At 43.3% G+C, this 20,707-nt stretch overlaps 1 protein-coding gene across 5 annotated transcripts in view; it reads right to left on the bottom strand.

Moving 5' to 3' along the window:
* DAB2 (DAB adaptor protein 2) overlaps window positions 1-20,707 on the bottom strand; it is a 77,772-nt gene that overhangs the window by 34,136 nt on the left and 22,929 nt on the right. For 4 of the 5 annotated variants that reach the window (XM_029060191.2, XM_029060192.2, XM_029060193.2 and 1 more), the window contains exon 2: window positions 3,259-3,449. In XM_029060191.2, coding sequence (XP_028916024.1) covers window positions 3,259-3,349 — 91 coding nt within the window. In that variant the 5' untranslated portion in view covers window positions 3,350-3,449. Of the gene's footprint in view, window positions 1-695; window positions 798-3,258; window positions 3,450-20,707 lie in introns of those variants that run through there. The other variant, XM_039911531.1, reaches the window with a different exon arrangement.

Genomic DNA, 20,707 nt, shown 5'->3' with positions numbered 1-20,707 from the left:
AATAGTATTTATTGAGCGCTTAATATGTGCAGAGCACTATACTAAGCACTTGAAATGTACAATTTGGCAACAGATAGAGACAATCCCTGCCCAGTGATGGGCTCACAGTCTAAATGGGGGAGCCAGCAAAGCAAAACAGAACAAAACAAAAACAAGACATCACCACTTGTCTGCTGTGTGACCTTGGGTGAGTCACTTCACTTCTCTGTGCCTCAGTTACCTCATCTGTAAATTGGGCATTAAAACTGTGAGCCCCACATAGGCTAGAGACTGTGTCCAACCCAATTTGCTTGTATTCACCCCAGAGCTTAGTACAGTGCCTGGCACATAGTAAGTGCTTAAATACCAACATTACTACAGTCAACTCTCCCAAGTCTCCTCTGAAAGTTTACTGCACTTGCACCTTTTGCTAGAAGTTCAAATCATGGTGTGTAGAGGTGAATCTCATTTCCAATTTTATAAGAGGAGAAATGGAAGTTAGAGAGTTGAGGAAATTGATTTTCCCTCCCATACCAACTCCTGCCCTTTTAGATAGGAGGCTTCACTCTCCTCTCCACAAAGTGCTTTCAAAAATCGAAAGTTCAGGTTCAGTTTCTCTCCTCTCTCCCTGCTTTCAAAATGAATGAAAAAAAAAGAAAAAGGGGGTTGAGTTCTTTCATTCTTGCTTGTTGGGAGCTCAGACACTGACTACCTACCAGAATAGATGAAATTTTGCCATAGTACACAACAGATTGGAGTAATTGATTGTGTCATCTTTCAACCTGTTCTCACTGGTACATCAGATGCCCCAAAGGGTGGTAGTACAGGCCATTGTCAATTGGGAAGCTTTATGCCGCCTGAAGGGGAATAAAGAGGGACACAGAGGAGTTTGGAAGTTCCTCAAGGCTGAGGGAGGATATGGCTATTGTTTAAGACAGTCAGTTTGACTGTGGTTCTAGTTTCTTTCGGGAAGACTCTTCAGCAGAAAATTGGTACATTGCGATTTGCAAGTCATTCTTGTCTTCATTCATTAGTGTGAGTGTTTAGCAGACCAGAGCACTGTACTAGACACTTTTACTCTACTCACTGTTCCTCAATCTCATCTACCTCACTGCTGAATCCTTGCTCAGGTCCTCTCCCTGGCCTAGAACTCACACCCACTTCATATATAGCAAACCACAACTTTTTCCAACTCCTCTTCCTCTCATTAAGCCCTCTTTTCCCCTACCCTCTTTCTCTTCTGGGATGCCTATGTACTTGGATCTTTCTCCTTTGAGCATTTAATATTTGTCCCACAGTACTTCTGTACATATCCATAGTTTCTTTGAATGGATGCCACCTCCTCTGGACTGCTAGCTCCACAAGAAATGGATTCACCAACTTCATTATATTCTACACTCTGAAGGATAATAGAGTAAAAATAGCATCCTGCTTCCCAAGAATTCTGTAGAAGCCAATACAGGCTTGCTTCCTCTTTATTCTCCTCTAGTTTTCTATTCGTTATTGCAACAACTACTCAGTCATTCCTCTGTCAAGATAGATGGCTATCTAAATTTACTAGATTTCCTCAGGAGTTGAGAAAGGGGCTAGGACAATGAATTTGAGACAGAAATTATCCATAATTTAAGATTCCAAATGTCAACATCTACAACTGTATGAGGATGCTTTTATTCACTCATATTATTGCCTCACTTGCCTTTTCATATTTTAAAGAAAAAGGATCAAAGATTTATCTTGAGGACTACCCAGCAATCAATATGTCAAAGAGGGTAGGCAGTATACAGATCCTTCAAAGTACCCTACTGACATGTTGGAGAAAGAATAATTTGATTACTGGTATGTGAGTGCTTATTGTGCACAGTAAACTCTATTAAGCACTTGGGAGAGTACAATATAAACAGAGTTGGTTGAAATGTTCCCTGTCCACAGCAACCTTACACTCTATAGGTATTCTCTGCTGGATTGAAAATTAGTCTGACTCACAAATGACATGGCTTACATTCTTAGGACTTGGTAGAAAATAAGAAAATTGACTTGCCACAAATATTTAAGGCACTGAAAAATAATCATTTATAAATATGTTTCACTTTGAAGCATATGCAGTCATAGCCATGTGTGAGAAGGATAGCACAAGAATATTCTGCTGATGGGTCTGTCTCACACTGGGCCTGTCGCTCTATCCTGATTTTATTGTACATCCTCTGCTTAGACAGAGACTCCTCTAGGATGCTACTTGTCCAGTTGGTGTGTCCTGCATCAGTCTCCTCAGTAAGTCAGTACAGTGTTCTGCGCTCCATTAATAAGATTAAGAACACAATAAGTAGACATAATTCCAGCCATCAAGGAGCTCGCAAATCCAAGTAACACATGATGGATTTATGTAAAAGGCATAATAATACGCAATCTGAAGATCCACTACAAAGTCAGCTACAGCTTTTACTGACACAGTCCTATAGCCAAATTGGAGAAGCAGCATGGCATAGTGGATAGAGCACGGGCCTGGGAGTCAGAAGGTCATGGGTTCTAATCCTGGCTTTGCCACTTGTCTGCTGTGTGTCTTTGGGCAAGTCATTTCACTGTGCTTCAGTTACCCCACCTATAAAATGGGGATTGAGAAAGTGAGCCCCACATAGGACAGGGACCGTCTCCAACCTGATATGCTTGTATCCATCCCAATACTTAGTACAGTGCCTGGCACAGAGTAAGCACTTTCCAAATATAATAATAATAAAAATTGCAGTCATTTGTTCTGGATATTATGAGCGTGGTCCCGTTTTCCATTTTGATTGGCTAGTCCTTCCCTAGCTTCAAGGTTGAAACTTTGGACTCTCGCCCCACCTTGTCCGGGACAATGCCTGCTTTATCCTTAACAGTCAATCGTATTTACTGAGCACTTACTGGATGTGGATCATGCAGTACTTGGGAGAGTATAATATAGTAGACAGAGTCCCTGCCCGCAACAAGTTTACAGTATAAGGGAGGAGACAGACAGTAATATAAATATATTTGTCTCATAGAGGGAAGATGTCAACTCATTCATTTATTCATTCAATTGCATTTATTGAGTACTTACTGTACTAAGCTCTTGGGAGAGTACGATACAACAGACCGAATACTTGCTCACAACGATCTCCTGGAAACACCAACAGGGCTTTGTTCACAGTAAGTGATCAAAAAATAAGAGTGAATGTGCTATGAATAGGTCTCCTGCCCTCATGCTTATGCTTAGCTAACTTTAAGGGACAAGAGCCAGCCCCCAAGAAGGAGGTTTCTTCCTACCTTTCTTTTTCTCCTTCTTGGACGGCACCTTCGGGGCAGTCTGCTGTTGATCAGATTGACCGTTCGAGTTGGTTTCCACTTCGGCAGACATGATGGATCAAAACAGGCGATTGGCCTCACTTCTAGAGAAGCTTACTGACTTTGGGGAACTCCCAAGCTATGAGATTCAAATGTACATGCTCTAAGGTGACCTGTAAGCAGAGATCATTAAAAAGGCACGGTGAGGGCAGATGGAAACACAACTAAACCCCCAAGTTCACATCTTTAAAGCCATCTTTTAGTTATCATTTTTTAAAGGTCTGAAGTCCCGGCAAAAGAAAGCACATAAGAGAACAAATCTTATCTGTGTTAAATCTCAGACGTCCTATACCTCTACAACACTCCCTCAAGAGGGTATACAATCTGAGCTATATAGCAAGTAGAAAAAGGTCAAAGGCAAGAGAGATAGCAAGTTTTTCCTGCACAACATCCCCCAAATCAATTTCTTTCTCCCCAAACTGCTCCCACCATTTTTTTTCTCAATGATGCTGACAATATTTGTTAAGGGCTTACTAGGTGTCGAATACTCTTGTAAGCCCTAGGGTAGGCAAAAACTAATCAGATTGGACACAATCGATCCCTTCCCCACATGGGGCTCACAGTCAATCCGCATCTTCCAGATGAGGTAACGAAGGCACAGAGAAGTTAAATGACTTGACCAAGGTCACAGAGCAGTTCGGTGGTAGAGAAGAATTAGAACTCAGGTTCTTCTGACTCCCACAGCTGTGCTCTATCCACTAGGCAATACTTGATAAGTGCTTACTATGTGCCAGGCACTACCCTAAGCACTGAGGTACTTATAAATTAGTCAGGCTGGATATAGTCCATGTCCCACATGGGGCTCTCAATCAATCTTCATTTTACAAATGAAGTAACTGAGGCACAAAGATGGGAAGTAATTTGCTCAAGGTCATTCAGCAGACAAGTGGCAGAACTGGGATGAGAACCCAGTTCCTTTTGAATCCCAGATCCATGTGCTAGCCATTGTCCCATGCTGTTTCTCTTTAAAAAAAATCCCACTGCCTCCAACCAGCTTCCCTTGATGAGTTTTCCAGCACCTGAGCTGTTTTGTCTCTCTTGTCAACTCTAGCACTTAGGAATTCATTTACACCCTCATATATGTCAGCTCAAATTTATTTTCACCCCTCTAATTGTAAACACTCATGTTCCTCTCGACCATGAGTTTAAGTCTTCATGGGTAGAGAGTGTGTCGCTTCATTGTTCTGTACCCCAAGCCTCCTACTGCTGCGCGCTTCCCAGTCATTGCTTTTACCTGCAATTCTTTTCACAGATACAGACCCACAGTTTTAGCATTTAGCCTCATGGGAAAATGGTTGGAGGGATAGCAATAAAATAACTTGAGTATGCCAATTTTCCTAACGTTTCAACTCTGAGGGAAAGCACGCCCAATTTTTAATTTTTCCATTAATAAACTCAGTCATTTGTGTAGCAAGATTTCTACACTGTAGTTGTATTTAAAAAGACAGTGATGTAAAAGCATTTCAACAATAACCACTTCAGAGGGAACTATGGAGAGATCTTATTTCACACAAAAAATATTTGATTTTTTTTTTTTTTTTAAACTTAGTTGGACAGTTCAGTGATATATTTATATTTAATGGGCTTGTTCATGGCCACCACTATTTTTTCCTGTCCTTGTTGGAACACTGATGGGTAAAGACTCGATCACTCCTGGGAGTGTTATGCCTTCTGGGAAGTAGCGTGGCTTAGTGTATATATTTGCATATTTATAATTTTATTTTTTATTAATGATATATATAATTCTTTTTATTTATAATGATGCTTCTGATGCCTGTTTACTTTTTTGATATCTGTCTTCCCTCTTCTAGACTGTGAGGCCGTCATGGGCAGGGACTGTCTCTATTTGTTACCGAACTGTACTTCCCAAGCGCTTAGTACAGTGCTCTGCACAGAGTAAGTGCTCAATAAATATCACTGAATTAATGAAAGAACACGGTCCTGGGAGTCAGAGGTCCTGGTTTCCAATCCCAGCTTTGCCACATGCCTGCTGTGTGGCCATGGGCAAGTCACTTTACTTCTCAGTTACCTCATCTGGAAAACGGCGATAAAATCCCACTCCTTCCTACTTAAACTGGGAGCCCCATGTGGGACTGTGTCCAGTCTGATTAACTTGGATCTACGCCAGCACTTAGAACAGTGCTTAGCACATAGTAAGTGCTAACAAGTACCATTATTATTATTTCCAAACTCTGATAGCCTCTGGGTAGAAGAGATTCCATCTCTCCCTTTCCCCTACAACTTCAGTACTAAGAAGAACAGTGGATTTCTGTTAGCTACAATATAGAACAAAAGCTTCCTACAGCTAGAAAAACCACCTTTCTTTGGGGACTTAACGGGGTACTGGATGTGTCACTTTAGAGTGTTATACCAGAAGTTAAGAGAGTACTTGTTACCATTTGCTATGGTCAAATTACAAAAATTAACAGGGTTCCAGTCCTGTTAGTTTTGAACTGGCTAATTACTGGTGAAGTCACAAGGTGCCACTGCTATATTTGGGTTTCTCTGAAAAACCAAATCAGTGGTATTTAACGAGCTTTTTATTTGGGGGGAGCTCTGAACTGCTTGGGAGAACATAACAGTTGGTAGACACGATTCCTGCCCTCAAGAAGCTTACGATGTAAGGGAGAACCAGTATGTAATTCAGATTCCATGTGGAAAAGCTAAAGTGATTTTTGGTGGGAGAATGATTTGCAGGGTTATTCCTCTTTAGATTGTAACATCCCTGCAGGCAGTGGTAATGTCTACCATCTACTGTACGCTAAGCACTTAGTACAATGCTCTGCATAAAGGAAGCATTTAACTACCACTGATTGATTCCAGGAGGACGCCTTTTTTGTAGAAAGAAAATTCTGTATCATGCCTCAACTAGAGGAGCTAGAGAAGCAGCATGGCTTTGTGCAAAGAGCACAGGTCTGGAAGCCAGAATGATCTGGGTTCTAATCCCGGCTCTGCCACTTGTCTGTTGGGTGCCGTGGGCAAGTCACTTTACTTCTCTGTGCCTCAATTACTTCAGATGTAAAATGGAGATTAAGACTGTGAGCCCCATATGGGACATGGACTGTGCCCATCTTGACTAGCTTGTATCTTCCCCAGTGCTAGATACAGTGCCTGGCACATAGTAAGCGCTTAAATAATTTTAACTAAAACAAAAACACGATACTGGAGGAAGCACTAGTTTCTTCAATCAAATTCAAGATGAGGTCCTGCTATACACCAGTTCATTCAATCATATTTTTTGACTGCTTACTGTGTACAAAGCACTGTACTAAGCGCTTAACAAGAGCCCTGTTCTTTTGTTTCATGAAAATGGAATGCTAAATGAGTGTTGAAGTTTTTCGCTTAGGAACCGATGTAAAAATGCATTAACAAATCCTCAGAAACCAAAGAATGATGATATAAATTACAAACAAATGATAGAGACATAGTTACATGATCAAGTAAAACAGTAAAATATATTCCAAATTTGAAAGATTTCAAATTAGATGTGCACATGTATAAATGCAGTCCTTAATTTTCAAACTGTGATCTTTCACAAAGCACATTTTAGCCATAAGATTAGAAATATGACCAATTATTGTATTTGTTAAGCTCTTACTGTGTGTCAAGCACTGTTCTAAACACTGGGGTAGTTACAAGCTTATCAGGTAATATAGTTCCTGCCCCAAGTGGGACTCACAGTCTAAGTCTGAGGGAGAACAGGATTTAAATTGCCATTATACAAAGTAAACATAAAATACATCTGCCACGATCTAAGCTACATTGAAATTTAGCTTTAATCACTATTCGAGTCAGTCTGAATATTTCAGAGGGAGAGGGGTGCGTAAGGTAGGGTAAACTTTATGGCATCACAGTATTAAAATGAAAGGGTGCGATCTTAAAAAAAAGTTACTCCAAGATGGTTGTCCACAATATTCGTGAAGCTGAGGGAAACAGTATTAGCAAGTTAGCTTCTTATGGGGGGTACAGTTACACTCCTCAAATGTTTGCCAATTTTTTTTTTTTTTTTAAATGATCAGTTACAAGCACCTCTTCTACACATATCAATTCCATTTGCTGAGTACAGAGCACTTTGTTAAATGCTTGGGAGAATATGATCTGATTAGTATATCCGACCCACACTAGTTTAAGAGGAGACAACCTTGCATTCATGTACACACACACTCACACACACACTTCTTCAGGAGACATGGTTCTAAAGATCTATGAAATGCAATTTAAGACCACTGAGTCAGGTCAAAGGCTTCTGAGGGGCCACTACAACTTGACTCATCTCCTGCTGAGTTGCTGAGCATTCAGGAATGTGCAGAGCTTAACATTACAGACCACATTTAATTCGAAAGACTTCTGTACCCCACAGTTTAATGCTAAGAGACTTAACTCGTCCAAGTGCTGAGCAGGCAGCTTGACGGGGAAATATTTTTCGTACCAAGGCACCGAGCCTCAGTTTGAGAATAAATTCTTCAGGTAAGAGATTAGCGGCAGGGTGTTCGTCAGCACTTGAGAGCAGAGAACCATGTCCAAACACTTCCCAGACAGATACAGAAACCTAAGTAGCAGCTATGAAATGCCAGGGAGAGTGCTCTGCGTTTTAAGCAGTTGTAAGCATAGGTTCTTTGCCCCGCTTCAGTCTATGTACTCTGGTTAGGGATATCCAAAGGCAGGAGCCTCAAGTTTAGATCTCATGGAGCTGGGGATCCCCCTTGTCCGTGGCCGTTATTCCCCGCGGACACTCTTCCCTCCTACCAAAATAATCTTCTTACCTCTTGACTCTCAACTTTCCCTGCCTCTGACCCTTTGTAAGCTCGTTGTGGGCAGGGAATGTGTTTGCTTATTGTGGTATTGTACTCTTCCAACCGCTTACTACGGTGCTCAGCATACAAAGCCTGCAGTAAATTCGACTGACCTACTTCTTACCCGAAACTACCTTCTCCTTCAGATTCATCTAGCGACAGCCTTCCCACCTTGAAAAGGTCCTCCTGTATTTCCATCTCTTCCAGAGAAACTTCCCCAATAAGTTCCCTCAAACCTCAAGCAGCATCAGCCAAATAGGTGGCATTAACCCAATTCTTTATACCAGTTCTCCACTTCCATTTTTATGGTATTTAAGTGCTTACCATGTGCCAGGCACTGGGGTAGATGCAAGCTAAACAAGTTAGAAAGAATCCGTGTCCCACATGGGACTCACAGTCTTAATCACCATTTTACAGATGAGGCCCAGAGAAATGAAGTGACTTTCCCAAAGTCACCCAGACTTGTTGTGGAGCCTGGATTTAACCCAGGTCCTTCTGATTCCCAGGGCCATGCTCTATCCACTAGGCCTCACTGCTTCCCAAACTTTTCTATTATTCATCTGTTACATATTCTTCTCCCTCCTCCTCCAACTACATGTAAATAACTCACGTCTGCCTGGTCTTCTCCATTCGCTTGAAGGTGCTCTGAAAGGAAGGGATGTGACATTTTGCTTCTCAAGTGCTTCGTGCAGTTCTCTACAGTCAATAATTGCCATTAGGTGATTAAAAGACACCCCTCTCAGGGTCGTACCTGGAGAGTTTCCAGTACTTTACCAGTCTCGACTATGGGAGCGAGAGTCAAGCGGAAGCATATCCGTTCCATTCCTAGCTTGGGCAGTGGCCAGCTAGTGGAAGGCAATCTACTACAAGTCAAAACCCACCTGTGCTGGGCAGCAGTGACATGGGAGAGAGTCAAGGGTGGATACTCAAGTTTACTGCATGGAAGGAGGCAATGATAATTTTTACCAAGAAAACTCTGTGGATTCACTATAGAACGATTGCAGGTGGAGTTGGGGCATTCTGGGAGAGATGTGTCCATGGTGTCGCTATGTGCCGGAGATGACTTGACAGCAAGAGACAAGATTAAAAGATACTGTCCTACTCAGTTTAGAGCGACAGACCATATCAGCATGCAGTGTTTGAAGCACTACCAATGACTTGGAGATGCGATTTTTTTTTTTGCCTTAAATTAAGCTCAAGTGTGCACTCAGTGGAGTACTTTAAAACTTTACTCTTGAAACACGGTTCTATTGTATCAACTCTGTTCCCATTCAGAGGTTCAGGATAGCCTAATCCTCCTTTCCTCTTACTTTCAGCCTCTCCTTCCTGCTCTCATACAGAAGACAGAGAATGAACAAATCCTTTCATGGCCAACTTTCCCCAAATACAAGTTGGTGCTATCCCCTCACGCTAGTAAGGAGATCTCAATCTCTCTTCCATGTTTAAAAAGATAAGGACGGATCAGTCCTAGGGGTAAAAAACATCTTCAGAGAGAAGCAGCTTGGTCTGGTGGAAAGAACATGGGCTTGGGAATCAGGGGACCTGGATACTAATCTTGGCTGGGCCACTTGCCTGCTGCGTAACCTTGGGCCAGTCGCATCTTCTCTGGGCTTCAGTTTCCTCATCTAGAAAAAGGGGGATTCGATACCTGTCCTCCCTCCCCCTTAGATGCTGACCTGATTATCTTGTACTTATCCCAGTGCTTAGCAGAGACTTAAAATTAGAGTTCAGGATAAAATCTGGATTAGAAAGAGTTTATTTTGCTACAGGATTTTATTTTCTACTTTAGTGCTACTACACAGACCTTACCATTGAAAATAGCTTGCTAGATACCAGCTGCTGCTTCTTTCACCTCAGTTTTCATCCTATTCCTGACACTAGTATTTAAGTGCCTGTGATCTGAGCACTGTACTAGATGGTTGGTGACTACCACAGGAGAGACATTCTCAGTCGCCAAGAGTTTAGAATTCACCCACCCTCAGTACTTAGGTACACATGTGTAACATTTATATTAATGTCCGTCTCCTCCTCTAGGCTGTAAACTTCTTGTGGGCCGAGAACAGGTCTACCAACCCTGTTGCACTCTGCTCTGCACACACCTAGTGTTCAAAATATGTCTGTCTTCTCCCCTAGCTCCCCCAGATTGTGAGCTCACTGTGGGCAGGGAACATGTCTATGTATTGTACTCTCCCAAGTGTTTAGTACAGTGCTCTGTACATAATACATGCTCAGTAAACACCATTGATTAATAAGAGAAACAAGGGGACGATTTGTGAATACGCGACGGGAGCTAGATCAAAACCAGACAGCAAAAGTACAACAAGAATGAAAAATTAAAAAAGAGAAAAAAACCAAATGTAAGCGCAGTGATTGTCAAGGCTTTCAACGTATAGGGAAGGCAGTGGGGTTCAATATGGTTGTCTCAGTCTCCTCTTTTCATTAAGATGCAGGGGAATGTGTGGAGTGGAGAAGAAAAGGTTGTTCAGAGAGCTAGGCACAAAACCACCTAGTAAGCCCTGTCTACTCCACTTCTGTATTGCATAAATAAAGCATGCTAGTCGATTTCATTCTGGAAAGCCTCTATTGCTTATGGATTTGGTTATTGCTTATGGTTTGCATATCCTGTGGTTTTCTGTATTTGGTTCAGGCAGCAAACCTTTCAACACAGTGTTCTAGCAGAGATGGCTGGGAAGAATTCCCATCTCATGACATTACTGAAAACACAAGTTAATCAAGACAGTGACCTGTGAACCTGAGGTCAAGAAGAATTGGACTAAGCACCAAGGGCAGAGACCACAACTGTGAACTCTGCAACTAGTGAAATGAGATGAATTCTGAATGCCAAGCAGGCATATTTTAAAGATCGGTAACACAGTAACAGAGCCGAAATTGAGAAAGAGAAAGCCATGGGGAGCGTGGCCTAATGGAAAGAACATGGGGCTGGGAGTCAGGAAGTGGGTTCTAACCCTGGCTCTGCCACTCGTCTGTTGTGTGACCTTAGGCAAGTCACTTCACTTCTCTGTGCCGCAGTTACCTCATCTGTAAAATGGGGACTGAAATAATAACGCTGGTATTTGTTAAGCGCTTACTTTGTGCAGAGCACTGTTCTAAGCGCTGGGGTAGATACAGGGTAATCGGGTTGCCCCACATGGGGCTCACAGTTAATCCCCATTTTACAGACGAGATAACCGAGGCACAGAGAAGTGAAGTGATTTGTCCAAGGTCACATAGCTGACATGTGGCAGAGCCGGGATTCGAACCCATGACCTCTGACTCCCAAGACCGGGCTCCTTCCACGATTGTGTGCCCCAACAGGCGCCAGGGACTGCGTCCAACTCGATTTGCTTATATCCACACCAGCGCCTAGTACTGTTCCCCACTCACAGTAAGTGCTCAACAAATACCGTAACAACATAATACAGTGGTCTGCCCACGGTAAGTGCTCAATAAACACCATTAACAAGAGCCGAGTAAGCATTTTAAGGATGTGGTAAAAGCAAAGCTTCAGAAAATTCAGCATCGCAGCTGAAAACTGTGGCCAACGGACCTGTGAGGAAATGACTCTCTGAGCGAAAGCTTCACATAAAGAGAGTCAAGGAGGCAAACAGTCCCAGGTGCTGCAAACGCGAAGCACAGCTACACAAGGGACAACTTTTGTGTTCCCTGTGTGACCAGGTTAGCCCGGGAGCCATGTGCGGGATGGGGATTGTGTCTGACCTGATTAACTTGATTCTACCCTAGCGTTTAGAAGAATGCTTGGCACATAGTACGCACTTAACAAGCACTATCATTAGTATTAGGTCTGTAGACATCCCCCAGCTGTTGTCCTTTTTAGACACACACACACACACACACACACTTCACCAGGGTTGTCTTCTCTGAATGAAGGACACAAAAATCATCTATAAACACAGCAAACAGCAGAACTCCCCCCCGCCCGCTTCATAGCCCCCCAAGAGGCCTTCCCAGACTAATCCCCCCTTTTTCTCAGCTCCGCCCCCCCATCACCTCGACTCTCTCCCTTTGCCCTACCCCCCAATCCACAGCATTTGTGTATACATGTACATGTCTATAATTCTATTTATTTACATTAACGTCTAGCCCGTCAAACGGCAGGGACCGTCTCTATCTGTTGCCGACTTGTTCATTCCAAGCGCTTAGTACAGTGCTCTGCACATAGTAAGCGCTCAATAAATACTATTGAATATTTACTTGTTTTGATTTCCGTCTCCCCTCTTGTAAACTATAAAATCGTTGTGGGCAGGGATTGTCTCTCTTTATCGCTGAACTGTACTTTCCAAGGGCCTCGTACAGAGCTCCGCTCACAGTAAGTGCTCCATTCATTCAGTCGTATGCATTAACTCAGATTTCCAGGTGAAAGAGAATTCCTACCAAAGAAGTGTTTCAAAGTATGAACATTTAATACATGTTCGTTGTAGTCTGCATACGTGCCATTTCAATCAATAGTACTTATTGAAAGCTTACTGCAGGCAGAGAAGTGTATTAATAATTCTGTTAAGTGTTTACTAGGCACTGTACTAAACGTTGGGGTGGATACAAGCAAATGGGGCTGAACCCATGTAGAGTTCATAGTTTCAATCCCCATTTTACAGGTGAGGTAACTGAGGCACAGATAAGTGACTTGCCCAAGGTCACACAGCAGCCAAGTGGCATCAGGATTAGAACCCATGACCTTCCGATTCCCAGGTCCACGCTCTATCCGCTAGTGCTTGGGAGAGTACGATATGCTAAAGTTCGTAGATTCATTCATTCAATAGTATTTATTGAGCGCTTACTATGTGCAGAGCACTGTACTAAGCGCTTGGGATGAACAAGTCGGCAACAGATAGAGACGGTCCCTGCCGTTCGACGGGCTCACGGTCTAATCGGGGGAGACGGGCAGACGAGAACGATGGCGATAAATAGAGTCGAGGGGAAGAACATCTTGTAAAAACAATGGCAACTAAATAGAATCAAGACTAAATAGAATCAAGATATGATCTCTGCCTTCAAGAAGCTTACGGTCCAGAAGAGTCCCAAATAATGATGCCCCTCTCAATTTAGCTGAATTTCAGGGCATCTTACAGCGGGATGGAGATCAGTCATCTCTTCAAGGAACTTTTTAAGGCTCCTTCACCTCCTACTGATATTCCAATGTTTTCTAAAACTCATTGGACTTTCACGTTTTCTACTGCAAGCAGAATATGTTGGTTTACTTCCAGAGGAGCTGGAAAGTGTGAGTTTTAACTAAGTATTAAGATAGGTCACAAAGCTTAATGCAGAACTTCTAAAATTTACCTCTTTCTATATGAACAATGTGGTTGGAGCCAAGTCTGGGACCAAGTGAGCTCTTAGGAGACTGGTTTGGGGTAGAGGGGAAGAGGAAAAAAAAAATGTTGAGACTGAGCGTTTAATATCGCCCCTCAAGACAGCATCATAGGTTTCTACACCTCATTTCTCTAGTTCCCATGATCTGGAAAACTTTTCTATAGTCAAGAAATACCAAGAAGGCACAAATAAGTTCCAAACCCCTCCTCTCTGTTAAATAGTAGCAGATGGCAGTAATTATAGGTGCAAAAGATTGCGTATTCAGTCCATGAGTTAGTGATTTTCCACCTAGGATTATGGTGACCAGAAGACCCTGCATGGGTGGGACAATTACACCCTTCGGTTTTAGTAGTGGCTATGGATTTATTGAGCATAACTCATTGTACCAAGCATTTGGGAAAGTACAAAAGCAGAAAAGCACTTATTCTTGCCACCCAAAAAGCCTAAGGTGGAGCTCATCAGTATAGGGTAAGCAGCGTGGCCTAGTGGAAAGAGCATGGGCCTGGGAGTCAGAGGAGCTGGGTTCTAATCCCTGCTCTGCCACTTGCCTGCTGGGTGACCCTGGGCAAATCACTTAGCCTTTCTGTGTGTTTTCTCGGCTGAGAACTGGGAATGTAATGCCTGTTTTCCCTCCTACTTAGACTGTAAGCCCTATGTGGGACAGCGACTGTGTCCAATCTGATTAACTTGTACCTATCCCAGTACTTTACTTTATAATTTCTTTGTGTAATAAAAATAAGATGCTTAACACATGCAATAGTAATAATAATGATAATATTAATAAATTTGAGCACCTGAAAGCCAAACATTAGACTAAGGGCTTGGGAGAGTCCCAAGCAGAAACACAGGATTTCTGCCCTAGACGAACTTAAAATTCACTTTCATATCCACTTCTTCCTTTTATCTGCAGCGTGTCTCAGTGGAAAGAGCACGGGCTTTGGAGTCAGGGGTCATGAGTTTGAATCCCAGCTCTGCCACTTGTCAGCTGTGTGACTGTGGGCAAGTCACTTCACTTCTCTGTGCCTCAGTTACCTCATCTGTAAAATGGGGATTAAGACTATGAGCCCCACGTGAGACAACCTGATTCCCCTATGTCTACCCCAGCGCTTAGAACCGTGCTCTGCACATAGTAAGCACTTAAATACCAACATTATTATTAACTCACTGTCTTTCCCCTACTAAACTGCTTGAGGGCAGGAATCAAGACTTCTTCCTCTGTTGTACTCTCCCCAGTGCTCAGAACAGTGCTCAATAAATGCCACTGGATTGCTTGATCTCCCTTGCCATTCTAGTTCTGGAGATACCTGACTCCTGAGTCTCCCCAGCCAGTTGAAAGTCCTGTCACTAGCCTCTTGCCTGGCAGGTGGTTTTGTCAATGGGCAGTCCCAAGGACTGTAGAGTGAGGCTCCCTTGTAGCCATTTAGGGAGTGTCCTCCAAACCGATTTCTCTCAGATCAACTGAGGAAGGAGCAGTAATAGAAAATACTATTTATTGAGCATCTACTTAATGTGATGTACTGTACTTAACACTTAGGCACTCCAGACTCATACACCCTGCGCCTATGGAGATTACCTTTTAGGAGGTGACATAAAAAGTCAAGCGGTGGAATCAAAAGAAATGAGATTCAATATTCAATCCAATCAGAGGTAGGCACTGATGTTATGCAAGGTGCTAGTCTAAGCGCTTCGGAGAGAATAATATGGCAGGTAGGCATGATCCCTGCCTACAGTGAGTTTACAGACCAGAGAGGCTTACGTAGAGCCTGGGCACAAATAGACAAGAGAACACGAATCTAGTCACTCAGCTACATCACACGAGAAGCAGCGGGGCATAGTGGAAAGAGTCCGGGCTTGGGAGTCAGAGGTCGTGGGTTCTAATCCCCGCTCTGCCACCGATCAGCTGTGTGACTTTGGACAAGTCACTTGACTTCTCTGTGCCTCAGTTACCTCATCCGTAAAATGGGGAGTAAGACAGTGAGCCCCACTTGGGACAACCTGATTACCTTATATCTACCCCAGGGCTTAGAACAGTGCTTGGCACACAGTAAGCGCTTAACAAATGCCAACATTATTATTATCTCCTAAAGGTTCTGTTTTTGGTTCTTCCTTGTAGCAATGGCAGTGGAAAGAATTCTTCATGGTTACAGCCACTGCCAAAGCCAAACTGACTCTCTAGGGTGCGAATAATTTTCTGGCACAGACAGAGGATATCTTTTGGGCTATCATCATTATGATATTTGAGCACTTACCATCTATCAAGCACTGTTCTAAGTGCTGAGATACAAGATCTTCAGCGTGGAAACAGTCCCTGTCCCATGTGGGATTTACAGTTTAAGTAGTGAGAAATATTTAATCCTCATCTGACAAATGAGAAAATTGAGGCACAGCCAAGGTGGAGGATTAAGGATCAGAACCCAGATCTACCGACTCCCAGACTTGTGTTCTTTCCACTGGACCACACTGCTTCTCAGACTGTCAAGATGCTGACTCTAAGAGGCAACATAATACTAAATTTACTCCACTAGAATTGACTATAAAAGTGTCATTTTTAGGACCAGGAATAATTTCCGTAGCTTCTTCCATTTTAATATCAGATACTAGGGGGCTTCTTGGAGGGATTTCCCTGCCACCATTTTATCAAAGACCTTCAGCTTCCTGAAGTTGAAGCTAGGTAGAAAAAAAACCACCCTCATTAGTGACACAGATTAACAGAAGTAATTATTACCTAGAATATATTACATAGACCTGAGTTAACTGTCAACTTAAAAGATATCAATAAATACCATTGCTTGATTGATAACTAGCTTGCCCTTCAAAAAGGGTCCAACTAAGTTTCTGGAGAGGAATGAGAAGCAGCATGACAAAAAAGCGTGGGCTTGAGTTCTAATCCTGGCTCCACCACTTGTCTACTGTGTGACATTGGGCAAGTCACAACCTCTCTGTGCTTCAGTTACCTCATCCGTAAAATGGGGATTGAGACTGTGAGCCCCATGTGGGACAACCCGATGACCTTGTATCTTCCCCAGCGCTTAGAACAGTGCTTGGCACAGAGTAAGTGCTTAAACATCATCTTTATTCTTATTAATGTGATGAGAATTGGAAGCATTAATAAAGTGGAATAATCATCTTTGCTAGGTGGCTAGTATTTCGTCCTTTTTACAATATGTTTTTCATTGTCTCTTGGTATTTTGTTCCCGATTCAGCTGAAGTGTTACATTAGAGCATGTAAAATATTACATCCAAGGAGAGCGGTGGGGGCCAAGAGGACAGGAAAACAGTCTTTACCACTGTCTTCAAAGTCTCCCGTAGGGAACAGGAGGAGTTGCCAGAGAAACTGCAATATCGAAGTTATGCACGACACTTGAGCCAACACTTTCCTCCCCTGAACCGCTCAGATTCCCTTTAGGAATGTACTCTCCTCTGCCTACAAACATCACAGCTCCAGAACAGCGATAGGCTCAAGCCTCTTCCCCTGCAGGTCTCTAACATCCACAAACCATCACCCAAAAGTTCTCTCCAGATAGTGAATGTTTCACTCCTTCCTTCCTCCACCAAGAAGCGGAGGACACGCTAATCAGTGTAATCTGGTGGAAAGGGTAATAATAATAATGTTGGTATTTATTAAGTGCTTACTATGTGCAGAGCACTGTTCTAAGCGCTGGGGTAGATACAGGGTAATCAGGTTGTCCCACATATCCCCATTTTACAGATGAGGGAAGTGAGGCCCAGAGAAGTGAAGTGACCTGCCCACAGTCACACAGCTGACAAGTGGCAGAGCCGGCATTCGAACCCATGACCTCTGGCTCCCAAGCCTGTGCTCGTTCCACTGAGCCACGCTATGGATCTGGGAGTCAGAGGACCTGGGTTCTAAACCCAGCTCGGCCACTCTGCTGTGTGACTTTAGATCTGTAAAATGGGGTTTAAGACGTAAGGCGAGGACTGTGTCCCACCTGATTAGCTTGTATTTACCCCAGCGCTTAGTAAGGTGCCTGGCGCATGGTAATCGCTTAACAAATACTATTAAAAAAAAATAAAGGCCTAAAAGCTCTAACACCACAAAGGTCAGCGTGATTCAACACGATCGATTCTGACCCCTTTGGAGTCTGGAAGGATTTGGTCAGCATGCATGATGATAATTAAGTAGGAAAGCCATTCCATTTTCACCTGTCTTTGCACCATTAAATCCAAAGAAGAATAGAGGAACACGAAGAAGATTGCTTCAATCCACTTAGTGGGCAGAAGGAAAAGAGAGGAAAATGTTCGTTGCCTGAAGGATCTCCCAAATAGTCATGTACTTTTAGGGAGCCTGTACAAACGGGCATAAAGGACAATGGTAATCAAGAACTGAGTGATCTGGTCCAGAGAAGTTATGGAAATGCTCAAGATGCAGTCCTGCCTAAAACAGAGATGAGTCTGGCATCAAAACAAACAAATACTTGAGCTAAGCTCACTCCCTGATTGGCCTTGGGAGTTTTTGCAGTCTTGTTTTAGGTATGTGATAAAGGAAGTTTGTCAGTTACCCATTTTCGTCCTCTTTCATAGTTAGGGGGTGTCCCTCCTCAACTACTTTACATACCAAGTCTCGACCTTTTGAGGTTTAAGATTATCTTGTGGGTTATCAGATTTTGTAAATACAAAAAGGACTAAATATGCACGATAAGCATCTCTTCCCTATTATTACTCCTTTTCTGCATTTGCAAATGCCTAAGTGATTGCTTGACATAGCTAAGGGTTGGCAAACATAGCAACATTAAGATAACCTTACTTAATTTAGGGTATTGAGCTACAGATTTCATTCTTGGATGGGAAGACACTGTATTCAAGCCAGAAGGATGAGGAGAGATAAGATGGCCAGTTACTCAGGAACAAGCTAGACAATTTGGCTTTGCAAAGGGAAATATTTTCTCCTAGTCGTTCCACCCTTCCCACCCCCAAACTGCATCCCAAAATTAAGATCAATTCCACTGATAGAGGAGAAAAAGTGTTACAGAAAGATGCTAAGTTAAACCGACTCAAGCAACGAGAAAATACCTAAGATATCAGTTAAATGCTTACTATTTGCAAACCACAGCACAGAGCACTGAGGTTTTATAAACAGATGGGACACAGCCCCTGTTCCACACGGAACTCACAGTTTAAGAGGGAGGGAGGAGAGAAATTGAATCTCTATTTTCCAGATGAGGAAATAAGGTTGGATCAAGTGACTTGCCCAAGGTCACACAGACGGAAGGTGGCGATACAAACATTAGAACCCAGATCCCCCGTCTCCCAGACTCAAGCTCTATCCACTCGGCCATGCAAACTTTCAGAGATGAAAGTGAACCACTTCCTCAGAGTGTCACCCCAATTATTCAAAACCTCTAATTCCCTCCCAGACCCTCCGGGGTCTCCCACCACTTCCAACTCCCAACAACCATACCGGCTTCTGATTCCTGGACCAACGAGAGCAAACTTCCCTGAAGGTCATTCTCCCCAGCTTCCTACTTCCACATTCCCCTCACTCCTGACTCGAGGTTTCCCGTCAGCTCTCAAATCTATCCCTTTTACTTGCCCTACAGATTTCCCAGATTTCTTCCCTTCTTCCTTCCACCTCTTTCCATTGGCTCCTTCCTCCTTTCCTAACTCACTCAACCCTCTCCCCCCCCACAGTAACAATAAGAATAATTATGGCATTTGTTAAGCACTTACTATGTGCCAAGCCCTGTTCTAAGCACTAGGGCAGATACAAGGTAATCAGGTTGTCCCACGTGGGGCTCACAATCTTCATTCCCATTTTACAGATGAGGTAGCTGAGTCACAGAGAAGTTAAGTGGCCTATCCAAGGTCACATGGCAACAAGTGGAGGAACTGGGATTAGAACCCCTGTCCTCTGACTCCCAAGCCCGTGCTTTTTCCACTAAAGTGTGCTGCTTCTCTCAGTAAAAGGTCTTCTCTTGATCTGCACAGCACCCTCTAACTTTGTCCCCTTTTCTCCTCCCATTTTTTGAGGAACGGTCTTGACTGACTGCTTACTGTGTGTAAAGCATAGTTCCTTCAGCTGGACCACATACATGGAATGCCTTCAATTTTTCAGCTCTCTGCCGTCTAGTTTTCACTTCTTCCACTCTGAGACCACACCCATCACTGAAGTCTCCTCTCAGTCAAGTCTTTTCCTCTTTCTGACCGCTCCCTCTCAGGTTTCCTTGGCTGGAGCTTCATCATCATTCTGCCTCTTATCCATAAGTGTCCCCCCAAGTAATTTATCCAGGGCCACACAGCAGTCAAGTGACTGAGCTGGGATTGGGTTCCTCCGAATTCCAGACCTGTGCTAGATCCACTGGACCACACCTGATTCAGACCTTCCATCGGCATTTTAGTTCACTTTATTTGCTTTCAATCTTCCTTTGTTATTATCAGTTGTACCCTTGTGCCAAGGACCAAGTCACTGTGATTTTCTTCTCCCTTCCCCTAACTCCCCTACACTTGGAATGTACAATTCGGTAACAGATAGAGACAATCCCTGCCCATTGACAGGCTTACAGTCTAATTGTGTCCAACATGATTACAGTGCCTGACACACAATAAGTGCTAATACCAATTAAAAAAAAACAACAAAAAAAACCATGAAAAGTCTTGGTAGAGCATGGAGTGAGGTTTCTTTTCTCCAGAATGCCTTTCCCCCAAAAACACATGGCTGGAAAATATATATTCCTTAAGATACATAGTTGTCATAGCTGGACTTTGGTCTCCACATCCATTAATTACTAAAGGTGCCAAGGACCAAGTCACTGTGATTTTCTTCTCCCTTCCCCCAACGCCCCTGTAAAAAGATGGTAGGGTCAATGTGCAAAGCATGTCTTAAGCTAAACAGAGCAAAGTGCAAAAATATTTACAGAATACCTGCTGCTTTAGAAGTTGAACCTGAAATGTTATTCCTTTATATTTGGGGGTGGGAGGGAGAGAAAGAGGGAGAGGGAGGGAGAAAGAAGGAGGGAAAGGGGGAGTGGAAGGGGAAGGGGGGAGAGAGAGAAATAGAGGGCGAGGGAAGAGAGAAATAGAGGGCGAGGGAAGAGAGAAATAGAGGGCGAGGGAAGAGAGAAATAGAGGGCGAGGGAAGAGAGAAAAAGAGGGCGAGGGAAGAGAGAAAAAGAGGGCGAGGGAAGAGAGAAAAAGAGGGCGAGGGAAGAGAGAAAAAGAGGGCGAGGGAAGAGAGAAAAAGAGGGCGAGGGAAGAGAGAAATAGAGGGCGAGGGAAGAGAGAAATAGAGGGCG

Source organism: Ornithorhynchus anatinus, chromosome 3, assembly GCF_004115215.2.
Source record: "Ornithorhynchus anatinus isolate Pmale09 chromosome 3, mOrnAna1.pri.v4, whole genome shotgun sequence".
Classification (NCBI taxonomy): Eukaryota; Metazoa; Chordata; class Mammalia; order Monotremata; family Ornithorhynchidae; genus Ornithorhynchus; species Ornithorhynchus anatinus.
The sequence above is the reverse complement of the archived record's forward strand: the minus strand, read 5'-3'. Positions and strand labels throughout refer to the sequence as shown.